The following is a 12,003-nucleotide window of genomic DNA, read 5'->3' on the forward strand; positions in this document are numbered from 1 at the left end:
GTCATGTATTGTACTTTTAGCAAGTACATAAATTTACTAGAGATGACGGTAACAGGTACGAGTATTTATGATGTGAACCCAAGATAGAGATTCAAGAATAAGGATCTTTTCCATAATTGCATTTAATATTTTTCAAATAATTATTCAAGAACTGCCGTAAAGCTATGGGTGGCAAACGGACATGCCCGCCCCGTTTAGGCCCGCCTCGCAAAAGCCCGTAAAAAATGGTGTGGGGCGGGGCAGGCATAATTGAGTGTGCGGGCCTAAAATCTTACCCCGCCCCGCACAAAAGTGCGGACGGGGCGGAGAATATCTGCAGGCACTACACTTTTTAGGCCTAAAATATATAAAATTGTGTTAATTCACATGCCCGCAAAAGCCTAGAAAAAACGAGGCGGAGCGGTCACATTAAAGGACGATGGCCTAAATCCTTGACCCGCCATGCACTAAAGTGCGAGCAAAACGGACATATGCCCAATAGACCGAGCCCGTTTTTCCAACCCTACGCCAAGCACATACAAGAATCAAGAAGAAATATAAAAACTTATAAAAGGTGGATTAGAGTATAAGATGAAATGGAGATGAATGCACTCCACTTCCATGAGAAAGATAAGATCAAAATGCAATCGCGAGATTTGAAAAACTCATTGATAAGATTTACAGCGGTTCAACTAAGAACCATGTGAGAGAATTATATACCTCACACACAAGTTTCAAACTTGTAATTTCTATTATGATCAAAAACTCCTTAAACAGTTTGTAACATTTTTGTTGTTTTGCTCAAAAACAACACATAACGTGTTGTCTTAATTTATCAAATTTTTTGTTTTCTACTATATTCAATTTTTTTTATGATAGATAAATATAACATTAATATAACATTAATCATACATAATAATAAAGCAAAATGAGTTTTTAGGCAATTTTGACAAGTGTCGCACTTTGAGAGTCCTTACTATTTTTACATTTGCTATTAATAGAAAACTTTCTATAATTATTTTTTAAATATTTATTTATTTAACTAATTTATTTCTAACTACATTTGTCATCTACTGATGTGCCCTGAAATTCTCCACTAAACTCTTCTTAATCTAAGTTATTTTGCATCTAATTATAGGGTTAATTTGGTCTAAACACACTTTAATGACTTATCAACTATCTACCTACTATTTACTCTTTACATTTACCATTTGTCATTAAATTTGTTCACTTTCTCCATATTGATTTCACAATACTCAATGTATTGAAATAATGAAAGGTCATTTTCAAATTTGTATTGAGTAATTTATTTGGTTTCCTAATTACATCACCAAGGTTAATATCTTATTGAAAAAACCTTTCGTTCTCTGCTTGCTACCCCCACTACCGCTCCACTCTGTGTAACCTGCAGCTAGAGTTCGAGCTTTGTCTTCGCCTTCTTTCTTACTAAGTTCTTCGATCGCCCGCCCTCTCCATAGCTTCAAATCCATCGCACCCGTTAAGAAAGATTAACCAGGTACGTTTAATCTTCGTTATTTCTCTGAATAATGTTTATTTGCAATTTTGAGAAGATTTTTTTATTTATTTTGGAAAACCCTTGCTTTCCCATTGACTGATTTTGTTTAGGGTTTGGATAATTTATCAATTTTTCCGTGAAAACCAACAAACTTAAAAACTAGGGTTTTTGACGCACCTATCTTCTTCCTCTTTAAGCTTGATTTCGTTTCCCCATCCACTCTCAATGCAAGTTCGTTATTTTTTCACCTTCATTCCATTTCTCTTTTTATTCAGCTTTCGATTTTGTTAACTAACATTTCTTGAATCTCTTTGCAGTCATGGAGGAAGTTGTTCAAGAAAATGTTGCTGTCATTTCATATCCATCACAGATTGATGTCAAACTCTTCAACCTATGGAGCTTTGATGATGTCCAAGTTTACTTCAAATCCATCATAGTTTTTTGTTGTAATTTGTAATATATACTCTGTTGAAGTTTTATAAATTTATGATTTTTGTTTGTTGGTTGTAATTTTGTTGTTTTTGTTGTGTTAGCTCATTGATGTTTCGTTGAGTGACTATATTGGAGTTGTGACAACAACAATTCCCCCACTGCTGGGAGATAATCTATGAAGAGGTTTAGGAAATCGCAGAAAAATACAACAAGGTTTATTTTTTCTCTCCTTGAGTCAAAGTTTCTACCTTTCATCTAATCATCTATATTTTTTAGTTAACTAATATATTACAGCCTCTATTATGATCTTCATAATTACAGGGTAAAAAGGTTAACTTATTCCAACCTACTGTTGAGTTCCTTCATATGATAGATGATGTGGATATTCGATAAATTTTCTGCAACATTTATCAAATTTTCTAAAAATTATCGTCGTTACTGGTGTTTGTTGTGATACAAAATATGTTGTTACCAGTCCAATAACAAATGCACACGAAAAGGAAATATTTGGAACAAAAATATGGAACTTTGGAAAAATTTAAGGATGCACACGAAAAGGCTTTGAAAGGAGGGTAAAGGTTTTATGAATCTGAAAAATTCAATTCGGTGCATTGTCATGTAGGTTTTATGCTGCAAATATGAGAAGAGTGATCTTTGAGGTGTTTGATCGGTGCAAACAAAAGGTATTGGTGACGGCGAATCCGAAGGTGATGGTGGAAGCGTTTGTGAAGGACTATCTAGCTATGGAAATAAAAGAATACTGGATTCTGAATTCATATCTATTTGCAAGGTTTTATTTCTACTACTAAATATTTTGCATTCTTATATATACCAATACTGAAACATCTTCGAGGTTATGATTACTGTCAGAGTGTGTTTGTATACTTATACAACAATTATATATATTTTGATATATATTATTAATCAAAGTGTCAAAACCTTCTTTAAATACTTATAATGTCACTACGTTTTCATCCATAATCATGCAAATTGAGACAATGTATTCCCGATGAGGTAGTAACAATTCAATCCTGTAGATGTTAGTGAGAAAGCAGATTCATTCGTTCTATTTTGTCAGGTGCAGGCCGTATGATGATCCATCTATTAAAACAAAGATTGATCTGCTTCATAAAGAGATCAACAAGAAAAAACAAGCTCGGTTTCAAATCACCGAAGAACTGAAGGCAAGGCGAGTGAGTTCAAAATGATTCATCATTGTCTGGACATGCTTTTTTGGTAAGATATTTTGGACTGGAGTGGCAACATCCTCGGATGATTAATAATTTTAGTTGCTGATGCTAATTGAAATGACACAATCTTCTTAATCTAGCACTTCAATTAAACTAAATCGTAGTTTGTGTTTATTGAAATGTAGGACACCTTTTCTTCCCCTCTGTGTACTTTAGTGCAATCATCAATGCAAGCTGTCATTGGAGATGCTTTTCATTTTCCAGAATTTGGTATTAAGTTATTAACGCACTTATGGTATGTGCAGGTTTTTTCAATAAATGCTCTGTTATGGACTTATAGTGCACTATTTTTATATGTTTTTGCCAATCATATTATTTGAAGTTTTATAATATCATTGCATTCAAATTGTAGAAATTTGTAAGTAAGATGAATATTGTTCCTTCTTTTCTCATGCTGCTACCCTAAAGAGCTCTGATCACCATAGGGCCACTAACACCAGTTCCAGATTGGGTGCACAACAGAAGAAATTGAATCTTCCTATTCTTCCCAACCACTACAAATGATCTTTCCCTCAGACTTCAGATCTTAGAAGGGTTTGCCGTTAGTTCAAGGCCAAAGAGTAAGCATAATTCATCTTCTTTTTCTTCAGTTATCTACTACATCCAATAATTATCACATTTTAACACTTAACATGCTCTATGTAACTATATGAATAGGATCTTTGAAGAGGGTTATACCAAGATGTGTCCCTATTGTTGTCGTTGCTATTGATAATGCAACAAATGTTGGGCTGTTGGTTGTGAGGATATTGAGTGTTGCCGATTAAAATCTTATTTCACAAAAAAGAAAAAATGCAAAACTATTTTACACTTCTGGCTTACATAGCTATAACATTTATATTGCTATGCAGGATGATCCAATATCAAGAGGACCAAAAAGAAAGTGTAATGGCGGAAGGAGAGAAGTTAGAAAAGCTTGGTTGAAAATCCTACCTAAATGATAGTAATTTGTTGAACTCATTAATTTAGTGAATTTGTTGAATCCTACTTAAATGCTTTCTAGCTATTCTTGGGTAATGCCTAATGTGAATTAAAAATGGTATTTTATTTGTTAACTGCAGGTATGATAAAGACCTATTGAATTAATTGCAATGTTTAATGAAAATGAAGAAGTGGTATGAAGGCCAATTGATCATGGCTTTGGGGGTGAAGTTGTTTCTACTGTACAGTCTCAAAAGAATTCAGCCACAAAAGCAGTCGACAAAGCAGTCAGCATACAGTTTTTTCAATAACAAATCACCACCAAACAATTCTATTAACGAAAGCACAATGTTGTAGCAGCGTCTTTCGATGATGAACTTAAAAAGATATCAATGTTTATATCAGTTAAGAGAGGTTGTGATACCTACTGAAATTCTAGATAATGGTCTCTTGTGTTATCTGCTTTGGTTTGATCCTTACTCTACTGTTTAAAGTTGGCAAGATAATGACCGAGGTGTTCCGTGTACTTTTGGACTTGATGTTATCGCAAATTTTTTGGATAAAAATGATATTGATCTTCTTTGTCAGGGACATCGGGTAAACCTCTTCCTTCATTTAAGAATGTTGAATGAATCGGTACATGTTTTTATTTTGCTGTTATAGTTGCACTTCTATATTTTTTATCAACTTAATTGGTTATCAATTCACAAAGAGGGAACAAAATATCATGGCAAAACAAGACTCGGTCGAAATATACACAAGCATTTGTATCTCTTATTCTTTTGATTCAATCTTATTTTTTCCTTTTTATGTTACTTCTACCATCTTTTAATTAAGGTCTCATTGTAATTTGTTAAAATAGGAACAAGTTCATCAAAAATGAATTTTAAGAAGGTAAATTTCATGAATCTACTATTGTAATTTTCAGCATCTTGATGTGTATTTATAAAACATATTGTCTTGACATCTTTTTGCAGCCCCCAACATTGAGGTAGATATAGTAATTAGACAGCAATTTTTGTTTCAAGTAGGACTCCAAATAGTAATCAACTGTGTTAATTTTGAGCATCTCGATGTTTATTTATATTAACATATTGTCTTAACTTCTTTTTACAGCCCAACATTGGGATAAATATAGTAATTCGACAATGGTTTTCAGTTCAAATAGGAATCCGACTAACCCAGTTGAAATCGTCAAGTAGGAGTTTGACATGGTAGAGCCAAACATTTATTTCAAGTTGCATATTGAAAATCTTATAATGGTTGAGAAACCATATTGCAAGTTGAAATATCCATGCATCCTTTTGCGCACAAGCATTAATTGAAAAGTCATCTTTGTATGCAGATTTCTACAAAGATGATACTATTTATGAATGAAAGCCTACTATTTATGAAGCCATCTTTGTAGCATATGAAGACTTGCAAGTAATAGAAACAGAATTCTGCTGCATATCTTTATGTTTTGTCAGTTATATAGAGCTTTCTTAAATGGACTCTAACATGAAATATCCCACTCTCCCCTTTCTTTTCTTTAGTTTATATAATTATATATGTTACATTCATGTTTATGTCTCCATATTGCAGAGATATTTGCAGCTTTGATTAATTCTCACTCAATAGTAATTTAAAATACGTAATTTTTTACAAGGTGAAAAAAGTGGACCTGTGATGGCATGCATAGCAAGATAAACATAGTGGTACTATGAAATGTATAAGATCAATGAGTTTATAATTCATTGTGCACCACTATGTTGACTCTCTTATAAAATTCAGCTTAGTGCTTCTCTTACTTGCAAGTCTTCAAATGCATTTTGTCTTTTGTTATGAAACTATTACTACTTAGTACTTTCAAAAATGTATGTGATCATGTTAGATTAAAATGAATAAAATATATAGTTAGATATATGTGGGATGCACTATGAAAAATGGCCAATATTACTTTTTAACTCTAAATCATTCTTTCATTTTTTTTTAAGTATGAAACTGCTAGGAATATATAAGATTAGTCACTTCACACATTGACTCTAAAGCCAACTTATTATTGTAAAGCAAGTAAGACATACTCACACATTGGCTCTAAAAATTTATTGAAGTACTGATACTATTCACAACTCCTTGAAAAATATATCTTACTTATTATATTTTATACAACTAAAATAATCAATGAATAAATACAAGAAAAACTAAAATATCTTACTTAATATATCTTACTTATTATATTTTATACTGATACTATTCACAACTCCTTAAAAAAAAAATATATATATATATATATATGGAGCATATCAAGTGAGAGCATTTTAAAGGAATAAATATCAACCATTGGATCCATCAAGAGTGATAAATTAATAGTCACATTAATGCATTAACCTTCTCTCTTGATGAATCCAATAGTTGATATTTATTCCTTTCATCTCTCATTTTAAAATGCTCTCATTTTATCCATATTTTTTAATCATTAGTTTAACATAATTATTTACTATTTATAATAACGTTGCGGTGACCTATCGTCCTCCAAATAAAATTGGTATTTCTTTATCTTTTGATTTCCTTCTTCAGCAAGCTTTCCCATTATCAATACATATTTATTAAACTCTTTTATGTAATTTAAAGATTTTATACTATTGTTTTAATAAACTCTTTTATGTAATTTAAAGATTTATACTATAATTTTAATTAATATTCAATTCATAATACTCATATTTAATTTTAAGCCTTAATTTTATGGGAGACGTTTAAAATATTAATTAAAAATAATTTAATTATATAAACAAAAATAAGTTATAAATATTTTTGTAAACATGAAAAAGTTTACTGTTGATACAATTATTATTATTATAAATTGTAATAAGTTATAAATATTTTTATAAACAGGAAAAAGTCAACTGATGATATAATTATTTTAATAAACGAGAATAGATTACAAATATTTTTATAAACGGAAAAAAGTTAACTATTGATACAATTATTTATCGAGTTAATGTTTTTTTTAACTTACACAAATTATTAATAAATTAAAAATGCCTAAAATTTTTATAATTTACAAAAAAAATTAATTAAATAATTTTTTTATGTATATTATTAATAACAATGACATTTTATTTATACAATAGTAATCTTACTATAAATAAAATTTATAAATTATAAATATTTTAAAATGAAATTTTTTATTTAAAAAATATTTAACCCGTGCCTCGCACGGGTTTAAGTACTAGTATATTATATTTAAAACAATTTTTGACTTGTTATATTAAAAATCATGTTGTAGTATCATCTTTAAGTAATCTAGTTCTTAAAAATAAATTATATTTAAAGTAATAAAATATATTTAAATAAATAACAAAAATAAATATTCAAGATTCAAAAAATATATTTAAGCCTAAGAATGACAATTTTGGAAGGAGCGAAGCAATATACGCAACATACGCTGTTTTCTTATAAATAAATAAAGAGTATTCAGATAAAGCATAACCAATTGACAATATATTAAATCAAAATCTTATAATTCCGGATGCTTAATTATCAATGCTGCTAAATATACCAAGTCCACTAATGCAACGGTGAGGGCATTTAACCTTTGACGACACTAGAATCCCAAAAACAAATTTGAAGCCAATAAATAAAATCCGTAAGGTACAACAGAACAAGGTCTAGGAATATAAAACATGTTACTACTCTAATGGTACAAGGAACTCTGCCAACTCTTTCACTAAAATTACTGACAATCAGCATGTCCTTTATGAAGGTAATAAGGAGGTAGTAGTATTAGTGAACATTCCCATGACGATATTATGATATCAACCTGCAGGAGATGAAACATCAAATTCCGATCCAATGGCAGAAACGGTAAGGTAAGGCTTTCTTCATTTCCGATTCCGGGCTTCATCCTTTTCCTTTTCTCTTTTCTTGTACAGCTTTTCAAGAACTCGCTTCGCTTCACATTGTGGAAAATTAGACAAATCATAGTAATGTGGTGCTATATCTACTAACCTGTAAAATAAAAAAATTATCAGAGTTAAACATATTTCAATAACATCAACAATAATTAGAAACAGAATCCAAGTAAATATCATATATTAAAAAGCATTTACATTTTGCCAGCTCAAGGTTCTCAAACAAAGTCATTTGCTAGAACAACCATTTGGATATTACAGATTATTACAACAATAAAATCTTACCATTCACCGCGTATATCTGTCACAGTACGTATAAAATTCCGACTGGTGAGAACATATTCATTATAGATAACCCATTCGGGCTTGTGATCCAGGCAATTTGATGGATGCAAGTGTACCACCTACATCAGAGCAGAATCATATATTTGAATACAATCTTTCACAGGCTAGAGAATAGCTATTTTGGTAATACAAATGAAGAACAAAGGAAAAAAAAATAACTTTAGCAAACCTGGTTGTCTTTCACTGTCAAATAGTGCCCTGTCCGTTCAAGATGAGCCACCTGCATGAAATATCCTGCTAGCATTGCCTTTCTAATGTTGACGTAATAGTCGCGACTATTGAAGTCAGTGCTGCATAACTTCAGGTTAAACCGAGCCATGATACGCACTAGCTGTTGTCGAACATTATCAGCTGACTTCAGTGCCCTGTTATTGACAAAGTTGTCGTAGCACCAAGATGCATCCTCATCTGGAAATCAATTCACATATAATTAATAAACTTAAACATCAAAAATAAAAATAAACAGCAAGGTATGGAGAATAAAATGAAAAGAGAAGTATGCACTTACTGTTTTGCTTGTAGGCATGGTATACATTCAAGAGTGTGAGATGATCTCCATCAATGTGTCCAAACCTAGCTTTCGCTTCATCCGCAGCTTTTTGTGCCTCCCTAGGCCGGATAAAGCAATTGGGTACTAAATAAAGAAATTGATTACCACAGACGAGGTCCACGGAAGGTCAGCAGATGCATAGAGGCGAGAGCACACCATTTTCTTCATGAGAGAATACTGAGAAACTGCAACTATCTGCATCAGCACTTACTTAGAATCCTATGGTACATGCCAACCGGGGGCATGGAACCCAGAGAACACAGTTGCTGATGACTACCTAACTGGACACACTCCAGAAACCGCATTCATGTGCAACTAAGCACACATGTAAGCAGTTAAACATCCCTGCCATATGCACAGAACTGCCTATGCACATGTACAAATGCTGGGCCTCCATTTAAAAGAAGCCCAACTCAACTATATTCCCTTAACATTAAGGCGGGACTCTAGACAGACACAAAGCGATAATAAAAAAAGAAGGAAAAAAGAGAAGCATACCTGACAACATGGCAGAAATTGAAAGAATCTCATTTGAACAGTTGAACTCAGGACTAACAACAAGCATCTTTGACATCTGAGGGTCCAATGGAAACTCACTCATAATCTCACCTAACTTGGTTAAGTTACCCTCATCATCCAATGCGCCCAAGTAATTCAACACTTCCAAAGCCCGCATTAATGTTTCAGGGGCAGGAGGGTCCATGAAATCAAAATGCACTAAATCATCTATACCCAATTTCTTCAGTGTAAGAACTGTGTTGGCTAGATTAGATCTCAAAATTTCAGGATAGGTTTGCGGCTGAAGATCATTATTGAAACTTCTCTCGGTATAAAGTCTAAAGCATTTCCCTGGCTGAGTTCTTCCAGCACGTCCAGATCTCTGATGTGCACTAGCCTTTGATATTGGTGACACCAGCAAAGACTCGACACGAACTCGAGGATTATAAACCTTCTGCTTCGCAAATCCAGGGTCAATAACATAGACTATACCGTCAATTGTCAAGGAAGTTTCTGCTATGTTTGTTGATACCACAATCTTCCTTCCAGGAGGGCCTCCCTCCTTAACTGGAGGAGGAGCTGCATCAAAAATCTTCTGCTGCATAGCTGGCGGAAGAGTAGAATACAACGGCACCGCTTTCACAGGGCCCACCTGATCCCCCATATTTGCAACTTCTTTTGATATTTTGCGGCACGCATCTTCTATTTCTTCCTCTCCAGTAAGAAAAACAAGTATGTCTCCAGCAGGTTCACACATGTGAATCTGCACAACTGTCCTAATAGCAGCCTCCAAGTAATCTCTCTCTGGTTCTTGAGTATAAAAAATTTCAACTGGATGTAACCTACCAGGAACTTTCATTAGAGGGGCTCCAAAGAAATATCCCTGAAACTTTTCAGCTTCAAGTGTAGCACTCATAACAACCAACTTCAAGTCAGGTCTGTTTTTAAGAACTTCCTTAAGAAGGCCAAATAACACATCTGTAGCTAAAGTCCTTTCATGTGCCTCATCAAGAATAATTACTTTGTATCGTTCCAAAAGAGGATCCGTCATTGCCTCTCTCAAAAGCATACCATCTGTTAAATACCTGCGGAAACGACGAAAAAACATTATATTTGAGAACAAAAAAGATGGCGAAAACAATTTCATATCAAAATAGTATAACAAGCTTCATATTGATTACATAACACAATTTCAAATGATAAAATAATACATACTTCAAAACTGTCCTTGCACTACTACAATCTTCAAATCGGATGCTATAACCAACCTCTTCCCCAATAGTAACATCCATCTCTTCAGCCACACGGCGCGAAACAGACATAGCAGCCACTCTACGAGGCTGAGTACATGCAATCATCATCTTCTTGCGTTTATCCGGGGTCTCTAAATCAACAGCTTCCAAAACAAATTGAGGAATCTGTATCCCAAAATTACACAACAAAATTAACATCCTATACACACTTAAAAATAACCAATTTTATCCCATAACACTATCACATCTAGCATTATTAACTTGTCTCCATCCCTCAATTAGCTTTTCACTTCATTAAGTTCATATGATTTGGCAACTACTTAACATATAAACATTAATTAGAGTTTGTTTAAAATTTTTTAATCTTTACTTAAGGAACTAAATTGATGGTTTATTCATTAATTATGATCTAAACCTAAAAAAACAAAATAGAATCATAGCATCAAAATTTGAAAGAGAGAGTTAGAATACAGAAAAACAAACCTGTGTAGTTTTACCACTACCAGTTTCACCAACGAGAATCAAAGTCTGGTTATCCTTCAAAACCTGCAAGAAATCCTCTTTCTGGTGCCAAACGGGAAGTGTTTTCCTCTTCTCCAAAATCTCATAGTACCGTTGAGAGTACGGCTTTCCGTTCCAGTGGTTAATGAGGCTGTTGCCGATTAAGCCGCCGTTTGTTTTCACCATCTTAGCAGCGGCGTCGTCAACGACGTCGAACAAACTCACCTTTCTCTTCCGTTCTGTACCCATCAAAACCCTAATAATGAAGGAGCTTCGATTTTTGGCACCGTTTCAACGAAATAGGAATATACCTTTCGAGAATTGGGTAATAATAATATATTCGGAAGTGTGAGTGAAAACACAAGGGCCTCGGCAATGCTAGGGCTAAGTTGTTGTGAAGACGAGGAACGTTTTTGGTGTTAGGGCTGCGGAGCTTGTGGCAGCTGCTGAACGTTTTTGTTTGGGATTGTGTTCTTATTTTTATTTGGGCTTTTAGTTTGGCCCAATTTTATTTAACCAATTATGTCTGAGAATTTTATCTGGCACCCTCTATTTTAGACTTGGCACTCTCACACTTTTTACTTTATGACAAAATTACCCTTTTCATTATTTACCTCATTCAAAAGTTACATTTTGAAGAAAAAAATTCGCTCTCAAAGAACAAATAAAAGCCAAAAAAATTTGGGTAGTCTATTTAAAAAAATATGGTAAAGTTATTACTTATCTAGAAGCAAAGGCAATATCTACATGTAGGTCTACCATCAGAGGTCCATTCACGGAAATGCAACATTTGTTGAAACTAGTTCATGATGAGAAATACATGTTCTAGACCATAAACATGGAGGAATCAGATGTTATTGCTAAT

At 33.1% G+C, this 12,003-nt stretch overlaps 1 protein-coding gene and 1 long non-coding RNA gene across 8 annotated transcripts; one reads left to right on the forward strand and one right to left on the reverse strand.

The window, feature by feature from the left end:
• Positions 1-1,210: 1,210 nt before the first annotated feature.
• On the forward strand, positions 1,211-4,954 carry LOC131641084 (uncharacterized). Of its 5 annotated transcripts, XR_009295429.1 has the most exons (7): positions 1,213-1,495; positions 1,813-2,140; positions 2,550-2,717; positions 3,006-3,163; positions 3,303-3,737; positions 4,029-4,120; positions 4,239-4,952. It is a non-coding gene; the product is annotated as an uncharacterized LOC131641084 (long non-coding RNA). The 5 variants fall into 5 exon arrangements; XR_009295428.1 differs by having other exon boundaries at positions 1,211-1,495; positions 3,303-4,120; positions 4,239-4,953; XR_009295431.1 differs by having other exon boundaries at positions 1,214-1,495; positions 3,303-3,412; positions 3,586-4,954.
• Positions 4,955-7,584: 2,630 nt separating this feature from the next.
• LOC131641088 (probable pre-mRNA-splicing factor ATP-dependent RNA helicase DEAH2) lies at positions 7,585-11,583 on the reverse strand. 3 transcript variants are annotated; one of them, XM_058911411.1, is made up of 7 exons: positions 11,121-11,582; positions 10,600-10,802; positions 9,385-10,469; positions 8,845-8,970; positions 8,506-8,744; positions 8,277-8,395; positions 7,585-8,088 (listed from the first exon to the last, which is right to left on the reverse strand). In XM_058911411.1, exons 1-7 carry the CDS (start codon positions 11,385-11,387, stop codon positions 7,962-7,964), a joined length of 2,166 nt encoding a protein of 721 aa, XP_058767394.1. In that variant the 5' UTR covers positions 11,388-11,582; the 3' UTR covers positions 7,585-7,961. The 3 variants fall into 3 exon arrangements, 2 of the variants coding, with proteins under 2 accessions (XP_058767394.1, XP_058767395.1); XR_009295432.1 differs by lacking the exons at positions 7,585-8,088; positions 8,277-8,395 and having other exon boundaries at positions 8,722-8,744; positions 8,845-9,071; positions 11,121-11,583; XM_058911412.1 differs by lacking the exons at positions 7,585-8,088; positions 8,277-8,395; positions 8,506-8,744 and having other exon boundaries at positions 8,870-9,081; positions 11,121-11,583.
• Between the last annotated feature and the right edge of the window lie 420 nt (positions 11,584-12,003).

This window comes from Vicia villosa, unplaced genomic scaffold (genome assembly GCF_029867415.1).
Source record: "Vicia villosa cultivar HV-30 ecotype Madison, WI unplaced genomic scaffold, Vvil1.0 ctg.003510F_1_1, whole genome shotgun sequence".
In the NCBI taxonomy this organism is placed as follows: domain Eukaryota; kingdom Viridiplantae; phylum Streptophyta; class Magnoliopsida; order Fabales; family Fabaceae; genus Vicia; species Vicia villosa.